This window comes from Mesocricetus auratus, unplaced genomic scaffold (assembly GCF_017639785.1).
Source record: "Mesocricetus auratus isolate SY011 unplaced genomic scaffold, BCM_Maur_2.0 Super-Scaffold_4256, whole genome shotgun sequence".
In the NCBI taxonomy this organism is placed as follows: Eukaryota; Metazoa; Chordata; class Mammalia; order Rodentia; family Cricetidae; genus Mesocricetus; species Mesocricetus auratus.
In genome coordinates, this window is record NW_024429182.1 from 98849707 (window position 1) to 98867204 (window position 17498).

At 51.5% G+C, this 17498-nt stretch overlaps 1 protein-coding gene across 6 annotated transcripts in view; it reads right to left on the bottom strand.

Moving 5' to 3' along the window:
- The window catches only part of Arrb1 (arrestin beta 1), a 70838-nt gene that overhangs the window by 15135 nt on the left and 38205 nt on the right, over nucleotides 1–17498 (bottom strand). For 2 of the 6 annotated variants that reach the window (XM_021229508.2, XM_013116327.3), the window contains exons 1-8: nucleotides 12552–12798; nucleotides 9886–9916; nucleotides 8099–8159; nucleotides 4928–4972; nucleotides 4056–4252; nucleotides 3312–3371; nucleotides 2455–2522; nucleotides 720–855 (exon numbers count right to left, since the gene is read on the bottom strand). In XM_021229508.2, coding sequence (XP_021085167.1) covers nucleotides 720–855; nucleotides 2455–2522; nucleotides 3312–3371; nucleotides 4056–4252; nucleotides 4928–4972; nucleotides 8099–8159; nucleotides 9886–9916; nucleotides 12552–12607 — 654 coding nt within the window. In that variant the 5' untranslated portion in view covers nucleotides 12608–12798. Of the gene's footprint in view, nucleotides 1–719; nucleotides 856–2454; nucleotides 2523–3311; nucleotides 3372–4055; nucleotides 4253–4927; nucleotides 4973–8098; nucleotides 8160–9885; nucleotides 9917–12551; nucleotides 12801–17498 lie in introns of those variants that run through there. The other 4 variants (XM_005073983.4, XM_013116326.3, XM_013116325.3 and 1 more) reach the window with 3 other exon arrangements.

Below are 17498 nucleotides of genomic sequence, written 5' to 3' on the forward strand. Positions count from 1 at the left end.
GTTGTCATCCAGCGCACACACGTGCACCCATGCACACACACATAAACACACGCCAAAAAGAAATGGAAGCTGGCATCTCCGGCTCCAGTCCTGGCCTCACCTCTGGGTAAGACACCAGCAATAACAGTAATGATAGGTTGATGATTGCATGACCATGGACATACTATCTAAGTCTCTGTTTCTCCTTTATTCAGTGTGAGAGGTTGGATGGAACAATGTCTCAAGTCCTTGTGGGCTCTGGTGGTTTGGGTTTGCAGACACAGAGCGCTCTGGAAGATTCAGGGGAAGGGAACAAGTGCTAACCAACTCACTGAAGAATCTGCTCCAAATTCTCAGAGAAGGGCTTCCACCATATCTTATCCAGGTCCTTGCCTTTAGCTCCTCCAAGAAGGAGGGTCACACCCACACCCCAGTCAGCTGGCTTAGAGTCCCCTGACTTGTTAAGAGTTTGTTGCCTTCTAGCTCATGGATGAGAGTGTAATAGCAAGGAATCCCTGGATCCTGCTCTCCACCACCCCTACTGATATGGCTGGGCTTTCCCACCTGGCCTGAAGCAGGCAATTACAGGATGTGAGGAGGAACAGCCAGAATCCTCCCAGAAGGTCCGTTGCTCCTCTCTGGTAGGAGCACATACCTATCTCTGTCAGTCATTTAGACCCCAACAGGATTCCCAAAACCCTCAAGGAAAGTCAGGAGACAGTGGGGTCTGAGCCCCTTACCTCCTTATCCAGAGATGCCTCAAGGTGCAGGGGCTTGTCCGACATAAGGAACTGTCTGGTGGTCTCGGCCGTGGGCTGAGGGCCAGGCCTCTCTGGGGCATACTGAACCTTCCGGATGACTAGCCGCACAGAATTCCTAAGGGAGAGGTGTGGGGAAAAAGACCGTCACCAGCCTCCATGCCCTCTCCTCTGCAGTACTCACATCTCTCTCCTGCTCAACAGGCTACTGTAGCTCCTCATTGCCCGACAACTACAGAGGTTAGCCAGGAGGGCTTGCCACCATGTGACTCTGCTCCAGGCTCCTCCATTCTCTCCCGGGGCCACCCCACAGCATCAGTTCATTTGGGTCCATGTCCCAGAATAGTTTTTGCTTCTCACCCCCTATGTATCCTGAAAGTGTAAGCCGCTTGAGGCTGGAAACTTCCTGTCTAGCTTGTTCACGACCACAGTCTCCGCACATGCGGCCTTATCTGTTAAAGACCCGCTAAGTGGGGATATGCAGAATGGACAGGCCCCCATAGGAGGTGGGGATTTCAGTACAGGATGTGGATTCAGCCACAGAGGTGCAGGACAGTGAAGAGGTGAACATGTGAGGTCTGCAGATAAGAAGCGTACAGCGGAGGTCCCGGGGCTTCCGGTAGAAGGAAAAATGGACTGAACGGTTGAGGGCACACTGTTTCAGTGGCACACGGGGAATGCCAGCACCCTTATCTCTCCATTCTCTGGAACCTGAGAGTCTTGGTGGCACACCTAGCTCTCCTTTTACTTAACCACATGACCTGAGGAAATGACCCTCTCTGTGTCTCAGTTTCTTCATCTGTAAAACAGCGACAACCGCACTTAGCCCTCAGGTCCACTGGTGGGGTTAAAGCAGTCCAACTAAGCTCTTGAGAACTGACAGCTACTGTCTCATTATTACTAGTGAGTCTTGGGAGTAGACTTAAGATGTCCCACTGGGAGGGGGTGAAGGTGGTGACTCTCAGTGCTGCCTGCTGTTCATTGTTCTGCTCAAGACCCCTTTCATATTCCACAATGCTGTTAGGTCCCCTTCATCTCAGATCTTAAGGGGCAGAGAAGCAAGAGAGAGAAGTCTAATCTGCCCCTCAGCTCCATCCCCCAACACAGGAGCTGCCAAGCTGCAGCTTGAAACACTTGTGATACACCTAGTCACCACCAGGTGGCAAACTTATCCCTAAAGAGGCTGGTGGGCATCCCTCAGCTGGCCGGCTGGTCCAGGGGCTGGATTTAGGATTCAGGGGTGTCAGAGCTGCGGTCAAGACCCAGAGACAGGAAGTACTGAACCCCAGGGAGGGCATCCATGGCTGTCAGGGCCAGCTGCTTTCCTCTCTGCAGAGCACCGCAGGAGAACGCCCCTTCTCTGAACCACACACAGACGGCTCTAGGTTCACTTTCTCCTCACCCTCCCTCGTTCAGATCCCTCCACAGCACAGCTCCACTCCTGCTGATGGCCTCTCAGTGGGCAAGCAGGGGAATATGGGAAGCCTGGAAACATTCTGTGCACTATTGGAAGTTAGTCTTCCTAACGGCAGAAGCTGCCCTCTGGAGGAGTAAGATACGAGGCAGGGATGTGAGGGAGGACTGGCTCAGGCCCCTCAGGCCACCTCCTCCAGGAAGCTCTCCATGACCTGACAGCCTTCCAGACCCTTCCCACAGTGCAGCCCGTTGCTTCCCTTTGGACTTCCTCCTCCTGTCTTCCCACCGGCATCCCGCGCACCTTTTGTGGATCTTCTCCTCCAGGTTCTCGGCACAGAAGGCTTTGACTTCGTAGTCCACACCGCAGGCCTGTGGAGGAGGCCATGCTGACCCCATGGCATTGGGGAGGCAAGGTCCCTATCCACCCTCCCATCTTACAAGCCAGAATGCGGGGCGAGAACAAACTTCTGTCCCTTGAGGGCTCCTTGATATGGGTCTGAAACCCTGGCACCAATGTTGACCTTGGCCCAGCGCTGCCCCTGACCCAGGACCTCCCACTGGAGCTCCTCCTGTGAGCCCACCTGCCACCCCCAATCACCCTTTGGACCCCGGCTTCAGTCTAGGTGGCTATCCTCCTCAAGACAGCCATCAGCAATGTGAAGACCCGGTGCCAGGTATCATGGTGTCCCCCTCACTCTCTTACAATACGGGGAGCATGTTCACTGTCTTTGCTCTGAAGATAGAGCGTGAGCTCTAAAGTCGGGGGCCTGGGCTGCTGCTGGTGTCGCTCCTCCCCAAGCTTCAGCTACCACAGCTGTTTACAGCAGCCATCCCATCTCCAAACAAGGCAGCTGGGGACTATGTGAAGCCACATGGAGGTCTTCAGAACCGGTTGTCCCTGTGCAATCAGTACCAGAGCCAGCAAGAGTGACTCGAGGGAGCCTGTGACACATCACAGAATGTGGGGACAAGACCAGCCTGCATCTGCAGCCCTATCTCAAGGGACCAATTGTCTAAAGAATATCAGCCAGACCTAGGTCCAGGCAGCTTCAACAGGAAGGGAGGTTCCAGATGCCCACTGCTTCATGGGGAGAAAACCAGGACCCTGGAGACACGAGAGCCTTGGACCAGAGAGATGGTCTTCTTGGAATGACCTACCTTCCCTGTGTCCTCAGGCCCTGGCTGCAATGTCACTGAGCACGGAAGGTTTGGAGGGATCTGTTTCAGGAGACAAATAAAACGAGTCAACCTTTCACCTCTGCCTTGTGTTTCCCTACACACCTCGATCCTAAACACCCTGCAGATCAAGGAGGACAGACCGTCTGTCCTCCATCAGCCAGATCTTCTGAAAGCAAGCCGTATCCCTTCCATCAGACTAGGAGCCCCTGGCATAGACTGTTTCTCTCCTGTCACATTATCACACTGTACACAGGGTCAGTGGCAGACTGGGGAAGATAAGAATTTGAGTGTTCTTCACCCAAGATCTCAGCTCTGCCCCAACCCAGAATCATGGAGTTTTGGAAACATGAAGATGAGAACTCCAGAAGCGTGGAGTCTTAGAATGGTAAGGAGACATGACTGAGCTGGGCGTGGGCAGTCTATCTGAGGGGAGAAACATAGTGACCCAGGGCCAGACAGAATTCCTCCCTTCACTGCAACCACCCCTGGACCTTCCTTTCTCTAGTAACTTACTCTCAGAAGGGCCAGAAGAGCAGCCTAGAGGTTAAGGTGACATGTCCACAGTGGCCAAAGATAAGACTCATAACAGGTAATGTAAGTGACAGTACCCACGTCCTAATCGGGTGAGACAAAGCAGCTGCCCTCCTGGCTTCCCTATGTGCTCGCCCTGAGCACATGCCAGAGGTGAGGCTTCTGGAACTCAGGTAGAGAAGGGGAGCTGACCTCAAAGGTGAAGGGGTAGGCATGCTCGCCCAGCTTCTTGATGAGCCGCTCCTGTAGCCGAGTCAGTGGCTTCTTGTCCTCAGGGGCTGGTGGGAAGGACTGCACATTGGCCACAAACAGGTCTTTACGAAAAGTCAGACCCAAGACATCCAGGTCTTCCCGGCCATACCGGAAGGCGCAGGTCAGCGTCACGTAGACTGTGAGAAGCAGGGGCACTGAGGAAGGGCCTGGGAGGGCAGCACACAATTCCCTCCCCAGAGCTCCAGCTGCAGCCTTGGGGTTTGGCCCTACCGGAGGCTACATGCCTGTCCCAGGTTCAAGTGGGTGGGTCCACTGGCTCTAACACAAGGCGCCTTTAAGTGCGGCCTTGATACGACTCTTGGGGAGAGGCCTCCTGGGAAACTCTGTCCTCACTAGCTCACTCCAGCCCAGGTATATGTAGGGGCAGTATGTAGTCAGGCACCCTGGTGGCTGTGGTGGTTGGATTAGGCTGGCAGACTCAGGAGAGGGGCAGGGAGACAGCCTAGAAGAGAAGCATACTGAAGGCTGTATGTGTCTAAAAGACACAGGCTCTCGGGTCAACCTAACCCTAACCTTATATACAGACCTTTTTACCTTTGTCGTCTATAAAATGAGACCCTCTTTCCTGCTGTATTGTCATCTCCCCTGATGGGACAGGGCAAGCTTGGGGCATAAATGGCGGGCATGAGGCAGGACTTCTCTGTGCTGGAGACCAGAGTTCCCACTACGGTATGCATGGGAGCATCTTAGCACATAGCCAGTAGAATGGCAGGGAGAACCATAGGAGGTCACCAGAGAACAGAGGGTGAGGAGCCACCTGGCATGCTGTGGGTAAGAGGAACACAGCTTACCTCGCCTTTCTTTGAGATACTCAGGATCCACCAGGACCACACCATCTGGGGGAGACAATGAACAGAGTCCCCTGGCTTGACCTTCTCAACTCAAGCCCCAAACATCCACTCAAACCAAACTCCAAAGGTTATAAATAAGACTCATGGTCCATTTGGGTACCACCCTTTTCAGTATGTACACCTACTATTGATACCTCTACAGGAAAACACAGCTACAGTCACGCACTATATAACAATATTTCAAAGAACGGTGTGTATTAGGTAGCCCCATAAGAGTATACTGCCTGGGGACATCATGGTGATTTTAGTTAGTGTAAGCACACTATGTCCTCTACACAATGACAAAACCACATAAGGACAATTCTCAGAATTGCCATCATTAAATGACTAATCTCGCCAAGAGGCTAACTATGGTAAATGGCCTTGAGTCATGTTAGGCTGGCTTAGTAATAAACAGAGTCTGCACCAGGCTTAGGAACAGTGAGGCTTTTCAGAGCTTCCTGGATATTGTGGGGAGTGAGGGATGTCTGTGAATTGGGGGCTCTGATCAGTAGCTCTCAAGGTTCATGTGAGGACAGATGGGAAGTCAATGTGCACGTGGGTAAATTCTGTCACATATGGAAGTATTTGGACAGCCCCTGGCATGTGTGAGCGTGACTGTCATGGTTTGTATCTTAAATGTCCGCCAAAGGCTGGTGTGTTGAAGGCTGGTCTCCAAAGCAACAGTGTCTGCCTTTAGGAAGTGACTGGCCCATGGGGGATCTAACCCACCAGTGAATTCATAGCTTAATGCCCTACTGGAAGGCAGTGGAAACTTTAAGAGATGACCTGGTTGGAGGAAGAATATCTATCAATGTGCCATGAAGAGCATATTTGGTGTTCGGTCCTTTCTTCCGGCCCTGCTTCCAAGGCACATGGCCCCTGTCATGACATTCTGCCTCACTGCAGTGCCACAGCCCTGAGTGACTATGGGCTGAAACCTCTAAAGCCATTGCCCAAATAAGTGAACATCTTGTCACAGCGACAAAAGCGACTCACATGGTGGAATAGGAAGTACCCTGATACTGCTCACATGACCTGTACTTGGGAGCAGAGCATCTGGCAGGACACAGGGGATGTTTCTTAGTTGAGCATCCCTGGAGGCTAGGAATACTGCCCCAAGGATCATATGTCTGGCGCACACACACACACACACACACACACACACACACACACGCACGCACGCACGCACGCACGCATGCACGCACAGGCGCACACGCACAGGAGCACACACACGCTCATGCCTGCGTGCTGTAACACACTGCCACTCTACCCACCCCCATATATTCCTATAATTGACCATTCAGAGTGTCTCAAGAAACAGTGAATTCTCTGGTCCAAGTTTACAGGGACATCTAACAGGGATATCCCCGATCTAGCCTCAGGGTCCCCCACCCCCATGAATACTTTTCCATCCATGACAGGCATTACCTTTGTGCCATGTCCTGCACTGACTGGAAGCCTGGGACTCAACTGAGAATAAATATAATGTCCCACTGAAAGCACCTGCCCCTGCCAGTGGTGCTTCCTCAATGGGGTTGAGGAGAGGGTTACTTGGGGCTAGACCCCACAGGACAAGGAAGGATTGCTCACTAGATGACCAACAGACATGACAAGGGAAGAAGTTCAATTCTGTGGCCTGAGAGCAATGAAACGTGAAGGCTGTAGGAGAGGATTCCCAGAGCTGGTGGCAAATGTTCCATCAGCTGGTCCTGGGCCCTGGACTAGCACCAGGTCCCTGCCCCAGTGGGATGGTGAAGTATGGGGAACACAGGACCAGTTCAGAGAGAGGGCAATGTCATTGACCAAGGAACTCACTGGGTCCTCAGTTCCAGCAGGGAGCCTGGCATGAAGTAGGTACCCTCTGGTGCCAATTTGTATACTGGAGACCTGGCTCCTCCTTCTCTAACCCTTCCACAGCTCCTACTAGGTTTATGCTCAACCATGGTCCACAGAGAGCTCCCTGGAAACCACTGCCTGAAGCCAAGCACAAGAGAACCCCAGACCCAGTGCCTCAGAAAAACCAGTTCTGAAGAAGATGCAAATGGTGGACCATCAGAAGACCAGGCAAGGCTGGGGAGGAAACGTGGTCCCGTCCCAGGCCACAAAGGAAAGGGTCTGGAATGAAACCAGAATCTGCAGCTTGCCGTTCTGCCGCTACCCCATGGGCTCAGGCTCCCAGGGCTCCTGCTTACAAGAGTCTTCTCTCTGACGAGCTGAAACCTGCTGCTACGCTCTGTCCTTTTGACTCTGGAACCAGAGTCCCTCTTAGCCTAGGACAGTGCACAAGAACATAGCAATCTCGCTAGGACACCTTCCCAAGTCACACACCCCAGTTTATTTGCCTGGTCCTGGCCTCGGTTTATATCACTCTGGAATGTTCATGACCATTTTTAAAATAATAATTGAACATGTCTGGTCTCAGCACATCCCTTTGTAAACCAGGGTGATTCTGAACCTCCCTCATAAAATATGAAAAGAGGCCTGAGGCCAGTGTCTTTCTATAGAAACAGCTGTTCTGAGCGAGGGCAATTCACTTCCATGCGGTCATTTAGCATTGTCCTAGCTGTGGTGGCATAGGGACCTAATGGACTGAGGCCAGGGATGGTGGCAAATATCCTGCAGTGTACCAGGTGGACGCCTCCAACCAAGAATAATCCAAGCCAAGATGGCAACAGTTCCAAGAGCAAGAAACCAAAACTCAGGCAAGACCTTGGGAGACGATCTCAGCCGTGACTCAGCTTCTCCAGCAAAGCCCCATGGAGGTGAGGACCCTGGTTCTGAGGTCCTAAGAAGACTTTCCCCAGGAGACAGCAGGGTTAGGGGCTAGAATCCAGACCCTTCGACTCCCTAGCTCTGTGACCTGGAACGGGTGGCTGAGCCTCTCTGTGCCTCATTCTGTCTGGAAAGCAGAAGATATCGCTGCTGCACAATAAACCTTATGTAATCCGCGGCTGCTGCTGTCCATCAGGGCCACCTTCCGGCCTTACAGCAGTCAGAGAGGACTCTCTCGTGAATAGGAGGAGCTGCCCAGAAGCTCACTTTCTGAAGCAGGAGGCCATGCCCATCCATTCTGGGCACCAGACTCTTCTGGAGACAGGACTCTTCCCTAGCCCTCTGCCCAGCACTCACCCACAGGGTCCACGAGGTCAATGTGGTCCACAAAGTCCCGCTTCCCCAGGTAAACAGTGAGCTGGAGAGGAGAGGCACAAGAGTGTTAGTGGCTGTGAGCCAGCATGACACAGGACCCTGGACCAAACACTGATGCCTACACACATTCCTAACCCTTACTGGAGCCGCAGCAAGATGTGGGCCCCCACCCCAAACCCAATATTAATGATGGTAGACCTTTGAAAAGTTTTTAAACACCTCTGCCTCCCAACCCCCTATGAAAGGGTTCTTATTCTTCCCATTTTATAGACTAGCATACTGAGGCCCAGGGAGGTCTTTAAACCAACCCCACTGAGGGTTGGAGGGAAAGCAGATCAAAACAAGAAAGCAGGGCATCCTGGGGTCAAGCAGGCAAGCCACATGCTCAGTGCAGGTGCTGATGCTGGCTCTGGGCTCTGGAGTACTGCCTGAACTAGGCGGGGAGCTACTCACATGAGGACGTTTCTTCTAGGGCACTGAGGAAGCAGGGAGCTAGCTCCCTACCCAATCACCATCTAGCAAGGAAGAGCCCTGAGCCAGATTGAGCTCCACTGGGTCAAAACTGAATGGAGAGCACCATCCTAGATGTCCCCTGCTCCTCAGCCTTCCACAGTCCTGACCATTCTACTCCATCATGTCCCTCAAGGGAGACCACATCAGTCCCTTTGACATTTGGCAGCCTCCAGCTGTTCACATCACCTTAGCCACACCTAAGACGCAAATCTAAGCAAGCAGCTGTTTCAGACAGCTGCGCCTTTCTGAAAACCCTTAAACCATTTCCCTGTGCCTCAGGGGGAAGGATGACAGACCAATTTCATTCTCAGCACCAAATCTAATTGACTGGTCTGGGATGCCTGCGGCCCTGGATTGCCAAGGAATCCAAGATAGGACGGATCCTGGCTCAGCAGGAAAGGTTAAAGATGGTTAACGATGCCTGCTATGGACTCCAAATGGAGATATGGACATGCACAAGGCAACCCAGGGTGTGTGTGAGCTGCTGGCCACAGAACAGCTGCCATGTGCCCTGTGTCATCCTCTGCTCTATTCCTTCATCTCACTTGGAGACTCACAAGCCTGGGGGACCCCACACTTCCTTGGATTTTATGCTCAACCCTGGAGATACCCCTCTTCACCTAGCTTTGCCTAGAACTGTGTCACCTCCAGAAGAAGCCATGGCTGGCACACACACACACCCCAGGCAAGGTCTTCCAGTACCTGGGCATCCCAGAATCTCATGCTTGGCATTTTATGTGAGACGATCAACCTCCACACTGGGGGCACCATGCCGCTCTTATCTCAGTACCCTCCCGACCCCCAGCAGTCCCAGCCCCGACGCGGCATGGATGTCAGTACTGACTGTTTGCTGAACAGAGAGTAAAACGGGATACAGCCTGCAGCCTGTGCAAGCAAGCAAGAAGCCCAGGCCTGGGAGCCCCGGAAGCAAGACGGATGGAGGAGGACACACCAGGGGACTTGATGGCGTAAGTGGGACCGGCGTGTCTCAGTTTCTCACACTCACACCGAAGCCTCTTTGGGAGCAGCCAGTCCATCTGTCCCCAGCTGGGACTCCCTGAAGCTCTCACAGAAAGTTTCCAGGGAGCCCACACACACACATCCCACACACCCCATTGGTCCTCAGGACAGAGCTGTGTCAGCCCTAGACAGCTAACAGGGCCCGTCTCTCCCAGAAGATGCTGCTTCCTTTCCTAGTCCACAGAGGCGCCCAGAGCGTGGGAACAGTGAGCAGTTGGCACACACTACAGACTCACCTTTCCATTGGGGCTTGCCTTCTTGAACACTCTGTGGAAAGAAAGAGAGGCCAAGTCAGGGTTAATGGTCTCTTGCAGGCGACCCCGAGACAGGGCCATAGATAAAGGTCTTGAGTGTCCCACAGGCACTAGCAATGTCTCGGAGCAGGACAGCTCCTTCCTTCCACCTCTCCTGCAGGGAGGAATGCCAGCAGCCTGAAGCCCCTCCCTCCGTCCTTCAGAGTGGGCTGAGGGAGACTCACAAGTCCAGCCAGCTCGAGTACAGGGAAATCCTTGAGTGCCTGCTAAGTCCCAGGATCTTACCCGGCCTCCTTCCCTCCCAATGTCACCTCTTGCCACTCCCCCTTAGTCTCCAGCCCCTCTGTTCCTTGCTCCTTGTCCACCAGGTGATCGCTGCACAAGGCCTTTGTTCCAAGTTTCCCTTACCCTACTCTCTTACCCTGGACACTCTTCCCAAATGTCCACTTTCCCAAGCCCACTACCCTGTCGTCCATCCCCTGATCCTTCTCTCGATTCATTCTCCCTTTCTTCCCAGCAACCCCTTGACCATATACTCTTGTCCCACCCGTCTGCTCTGCTAGCATGCCCTCTCCAAACAGCGGACTCTCTCTCTCCTGTCCACAGGGGCATCCCAAACACACACAAGAGCACACCTCATGATATTGTCCAACATGACAGCAGGTGGCAAGGGCACAATAAATACTAGTTGAACAGATAAATGAACCAATTGCATTGCTTCACTGAGGGGCAGAGGCACGGGAATGTGGGGGCAGATGCCTATGCTCGCACAGCAGAGCACTGGGCGTGAGGTCAGATGGTAATGCAGTCCCTAAATCCTGAAGAGTGCTGCTTGCCTTTCCCGGCAGCCCTTTCCCCCTGCCAGAGCTGTGTCTGGGGGCCTGAGTCTCCCTTGCCTGCGTACCTTCATCCAGCCCACAGCTTCTCAGCCATTATTGGGGACAGACAGAAGAAAAGTGAAAGCTAGAGAGACAGGGATGAGAAAAGGTATTGAAAGGAGGAGAGGTATGAAGAGAGGGGAGAGAGAGACAGAGACAGAGAGACCGGGGTACAGGGATGAAAATAAAAGATGAACAAGAGACAGGAGTAAAGAAAACCAGGGAAAGAAACAGAAAGCCTGAAGGAGGGAGAATGGGAAAGACCCAGAACGGTGGAGCAGCTTAGTAGGCTCAGCAGGGTGTGCCCCAATCCTTCCCAGAAGCTGATCTGCAGGCATCCAGGCCTGTGGCTGTGTGGGGTCTCCACAACCTTGGCCCTGCCTCACCCTCCCTTCTGGGACCCAGGGAATACTGACAGGTCTGAATATTGCTTGCAAAAGAGAGCGTGGACCAGCCTCTCCCCAAGCATTCCCCTAGGGGCCCTGGGAGCCTCGTCTTCTCATTAATATTTATCAGTGTTGGGAGTGTGAAGATGCCACTACTGGCCTGGGTGTGATAATTGTTAAAGTACGAAAAAAATGCAGACCACTCCGTCTGAACCAGCAACTCCAAGCTAGGAGCTAGAAGTTCCATGTTTCTCCAGAAAACCAGAGAAGTGAAAACCCTGTGACTACCAAGTCACAGTCACCTCCAGCCCTTGGTAGCCTGGGCTCTGAGGGAAAGGAAAGATCTCACACCCAGGCAGCATAAACTTCTGAGAGAGAAGCCTCTCCCGTGGCTGCTGAGAAGGATGAGGCCCACGTGGGGCCAGGAGGAGCAATATTCACCAAGCAGAGGAGGGAGGGGAAGGGGAGGGGAATCAAAACTTCGGCGAGCAGCTCCTTATTTCTCGTAGTAGAAAGGAGAGTCTAACTCCCACTCCACGGATAATTAACCGGAGGCTCCGTGCGATGCATTAACTTGCCCAGGAGCACAGCAAGCAAGGGGCTAGGTCAGGTCCTAGACCCGCTTATGACCGGGCCTCCAGAGATTGGTGCCTTAATCCAACCCACTGTTTCCTAAATCCGTGTTTCAAAAAGACAGGAAGAACAGACAAGAGGGGAGGGGGAGAGGGATAAATGAAAGGTTAGTGGGGTGAGGGGCAGAGTGGGGATGATGAGGGGCAGGAAGCACAGCCATCAGTGGGGAATGTCCTGCTTCTACCTTAGTCAGCACCCAAGGCCACCTCCTTCAGGAAGCCGGGACTCTTGTGGCTTCCTCAAACAACAAGAGCAGCTGCCTCATTCTCTGCCTGTTTGTTATTCCCCACTCACGCCTCTAAGTTCTTTTCCCAGGACAATGCTGATCCTGGACAATCCCATTTCAAAGATGGAGACATTGAGGCTCGAAGAGGCACCCGTGAGACTCAACCAGTCCATCACATAGCCAAGCATAGCCACTCAAAACTCCACCCACTTCTTGCCCCAACACTGTCGCAAAAGAGGTTCTACGGGGTATTTTCAGTTTCCACAACCCCACATGTGCAACACCACACACACCTCTCTGCCTGTGGCTGGCACCAGTGTAACCTCAGCCCACAATCCCAGCCAGCCTTGCAGGTCTGAGAGCCACTGCATCTGATCACCCCCAGCCCTGCCTGTGTCCCACACCTGAGCCTTAGTCACAGCTGGGTTCCCCAAAGAGAAAGACCAGCAGTGTCCTCCCTGGTTAGGGTTCAGGATAGCTCAAGAGAAAGACCAGGAGGTCCTAGTAAGGAGGTCAAAATCTCACGGGAAGGATGAGCAGGCAGGATGCGCTGGGGCCGGAGCTGAGAATGGGGACGCCATCGGAGCCTCAAGCCGTAGCTCCCTGTCTCCACCGCTCCTTCTGGGGCTGCTGCAGGGCCTCCTGGCTGCGAGGCTGTCTGTGCGGCTGCTCCATTGTCTCTGTGGACCAGCGCGCCCCGCTTACTCAGGGATTTTTCTGCTCCTCCATCCTTTGGGCTCGCATGTGACTCACACTCCAACCCTGTTTCTACCCTGCCTCTCACTCAGCTTCCCGCTGCTAACTGACTGAATGGCCCAATTCCAAATTCCCAGGAGAGGAATCTGATTGGTCAGCTTCGATTAGGTATCCCACCCCCTGGCCCAATCACCTATGTCCAGGACATACCCTGTAGTCCATGAAGCATGAGCAGAAGAGGCTCTGGAGATAAGTATTGTCCAATCCAGAGGTTGCAACTCACTGGTTGATTAGGAAACCTACTTAAAACATTATGGAATGGGAAATTGGCTCAGTGGATAAATTGCCTGCTTCACAAGCATGAGGACCTCAGTTCAGATCCCCAGTACCCATGTAAAAGCTGGATTTGGCACTGGGGAGGCAACGATAGACAGATCCTGGGGTTTCTCTGGCCACACAGATAGGCCTACATAAAGAGCTCTGGGTTCAGAGAAAGCTCCACGTGTAGTGAGGGACCCTGTTTCAAAAACTAAGGTGAAGAATGATAAGGGAAGACATCCATAGTTGACCTCTAGTCTCCACATGCACACACTCACACAGGTGTGCACAAACACATACAGTACACACACACATACACACACACACGCACGTGCGCGCACATACAGAGACAGATCTTTTTTTGAGGTAGGGTCTTACCATGTAGTCCTGGCTGTCCTGGAACTCAAACACAGACTCACAGTGATTCTCCTGCCTCTACCTCCCAGGTGCTGGGATTAAAGGCATGTACTCCTATGCCTGACTATATTTTGGGATCGTTTTGTTTGTTTGTTTGTTTGTTTGTTTGTTTTCAAGACAGGGTCTCACAAATGTAGCTCCAGCTATCCTGAAACTCACTATGTAAACCAAGCTAGCCTCAAACTCAGAGATCCTCCTGACTCAGCCTCATAAATACCTCTACACCTGGCTTTTTTTAATGAAATGGAATGAACTAGAATATAGAAACAAGTGCTACAGATGACAAAGATGTGCTAGACACTCCTACAGGCACCAGAGTTCCCTAAGGCTGGAGGTATGGGATGCCAGGCATCTTCCTTCCTGCGGAGTCGGACACCACCCTGTGGCTTGTTCTGACCAATGAAATGGGAGTGTGAATGCCACATGCCACTTTCAGCCAGAGCCACAGAAGGGGCTGTCCATGGGTCCCCAAACCCTTCATACTCATTTTCTGCTATTTATGAAGTCCCATTAATTCAGTGGCTACAAACAACACAAACTCATCTATAGTTCAGTGCTTCAGAAGCTCAAGGTGGGCCTCCATGAGCTAAAATCAAGGTGTCAGCATCCCTTGGTTACTTCTGGGGGTTCTAGGGCAAATCTGCTTCCTACTCTCTCTGGCTTCTGGAAGCCTCCCCCTTCCTCCATCTTCAAAGCCAGTGAGAGAAGGTGAACTTCTCATTATTTACAGCATAGCTCAGATCTATAATCCCTTTCATTCTGAAGACCTTTGAGATGACACGGGAACCATCTAGGTAATCCAGAATGATCTCTCTATTTTAAGGTCATGAGATTAGCAGCCTGAAGCCCATCAGCAACCACCATTACCCATTGCCACATAGCACAACATTCAGAGGTTCCAAGGAGTAGGACCCAGACATCTTGGGACAAAGCATTGCTTTGCTGCCACACTGTCTTTTTGCTGCTGCTAAACTTAGCAATGTTCTGGAAATTCTGCTACATGGTAGTACAGACAGGGAGGCTTGAGTCCTGTCAGATACATAATTTTAAAATTTGAAATCCTGAGCTGGCTCACACCTTTAATCCCAGCACACAGAGGCAGAGGCAGGTGGATCTCTGTGAGTTGGAGGCCAGTCTGGTCTACACCGTGAGTTCCAGGACAGCCTCCAAAGCTACACTGAGAAATCCTGTTTCAAAAAACCAAACAGAAAATTTGGGATCCTGAGGCATGTGTTACTGCAGCAGACCAGCTGGAACCTAACAAGGAGAATGTCTATGATAAACCGATCCTGAAATTCACAGGGGAATGCAAGGGAGAAGAATTGCCAAAAGAATCCTGAAAAGAATAGACAAATTTGGGAGGCTTGACCTTCTCAACTTCAAAACTTACTGTAAAGATACAGTGATTAAGGGGGCTGGAGAGATGGCTCAGTGAGCACACACTGCTCTTCCAGAAGACCTGAGTTTAATCCCAGCACCCACACCCTGCAGCTCACAGCCACCTGTGATTCCAGCTCCAGGGGTATCTGACTCCTCTGGCCTCTTCAAGCATCTGCACACATGTACACAAGCACGTTAATAAAAACAATAAATTATTTTAATGATAGAGTAATCAAGGCCGTATGGTACTGACAACACAGCGAGCAATAAAAGATCATTAATAGTACAGAAATAAACCCACATATTTGCGGCAATTTGTATTTATCTCTATTCAAATCGTGACTTTTTTTTACAAGAGAGCTAAGACAAGGTGGTGAAGAGAAAGAACAGTCTTTCTGTCTGTCGGTCTGTCTGTCTTCCTTCCTTCCTCTCTATGTATCTTAAGCTGGTCTCAAACTCCAGGTTCTCATGCCTCAGCCTTATAGGTGCGAGCCACCACGCCTGCTAAAATAGTCTTTTCAGCCAATAACAGAGGGGCTAGATGTCTACATGCAAGGGAATGAGTGAGGCCCCTACCTCACACCATACACAAAATTGGCTCAAAAGGAACCAAAGACCCAAATGTGAAAGCTACTGCCATGAAACTATTAAAGAAGCTCTTAAGTATGCAAATCTTCATGTCCTTGAATTTGGCAATAATTTTGATTTGTTTTGTTTTTCGCGACAGGATTTCTCCATGTAGTCTGAGCTGTCATGGAACTCACTTTATAAACCAGGCTGGCCTTGAACTCAGAGATCCACCTAACTCTGTCTCCCAAGTGCTGGGCTTAAAGGGGTGTGCCAAATTATCACCCAGCAGGCAATAATTTCTTAAATCTGACACCAAAATCACAAGCAACTAAAGGAAGGAAAAATAAATGTTTATGCTAAAGAAGTTACTATCAAGAAAGCAAAACAGAACTGAAGTGATGGATCAGTGGTTAGGGCCATTTGCTGCTCTTGCAAAGGACCTGAGTTTGGTACCCAGCACCCACAGTTCGGCAGCTCACAACCACCTATGTCAGGAAGGAGTGCATGTGCGCTCTCTCTCTCTATATATATATATATATATATATATATATATATATATATATATATATATCACACCAATCAATCAATGCTAATCCCTCATACCCACTAAGATGGCTACAATAAGGGACAATATAACTAAGGTGACAAGTGAAACCCTCATACATTGTTGGAGGAACCATAAAGTGGACAGCGGTGCAGCCTCTTTGAAAGACAGACAACTCCTCCGAAAAGCTAAACTGAGTTCAGATGTGACCCATCTGGCCCACTTCCAGGTATAGACCCAAGAAAGCAAAAAACATCTTTAAAAGGCTTGTCCCTGAATGCCCACAGTAGCATCCTTTAATGTAGCCACAAAGAGGGACAAATGCCTAACCGATGATAAGTGAATATACATTTTAAATGTGGCACACAGATACAATGGAATATTATTCAGCCACAAAATGGGCTGAAATACTGATCCATGCCACGCACGACATAGATGAACCCTGAAAGCAATGTGTGTGTGGTGGGGGAGATGCCAGGAATCAGTTTCCAGACACAAGGGTGGAGGTGGCTGAGGTCCCTGGGTGTTTGAAAGATTCAGAGCATCTTGGCATAGCTGGAGCGTGTTCCCAGTGCCTGAGGAAACCCCAGAAGGGTCCATTGTTCCTGGAGAGCCATGGTCATCTCTATGTACAACCGAATCTTAACACAGCAGGTTGACAGCAGTGAGAGAGGGGCCTTGAGTGCCAAGCTGAGACACTTGAAACACATCCAGAAGGTAGTGGAGAGGCAGCATTGAGAGAGAGGGAGGATGATGGGCTGGAACTGAATTTTGGACACAGACACAGACCCTTGAACTCATAGCTTCTCCCTGCATCTGCCCCTGCCCCCACAGCCACCCCTGCCCCTATGGCAGTATTGGCTCAGTTGGGTGAGGTTGGGACTATGCAAGGGGGCATTACTTCTCAGACGCAGCTGCCCTACATTCTGACCCACTTTCCTGGGTGTGAGAACAGTCATCGGGGAGCAGGGAGGCGTGAGGAGCAGGTGGCAGCGGCAGCAGAGACGCTGAGGGCCTTACGATATTCTCCCTGGGCGGAGTTGTTTGTGCTGGGCTTGTCTGCTGTCTGCTGTGAGGAAGTAGCAGAATGGAAAGCCTCATGTGTTCAACCCACCTGCTTCTCAGGTCAGCCCAGGAGGGGAGACAGGAAATGTCACCTCACCTCACAGACCTCCCCACTGTCGGGGACCTGAGAGGTCACAGCATAGGCCTGGTGGAGAAACCAGAGCCTCGGGGAAGCAGCTACTTGCACTGGAGCCAGAAAACTGGCTCAGACTTGCCACTGTGTCCCAGCCAGCCTAGGATGAGCACCCTGGACTTCTGCCATCCTGGCTCCTGCCGTGGGCCTTCTCAAAATCTCACAAGGATGCCTTTGGGCCTGACACAGTCCCTGGGCACAGAGTGATGTCTAGTAGGCCTGAGGGCTGAGGGCCATGGATGGGATTCTGTTCCATTTACCTGTAATAATTCAGGCAGACAAGACTCCAGCCTTTACTCGCATGCTCTGGCCGTGATCCGGACTGGTAAAGGATGAGCATGAGATACAT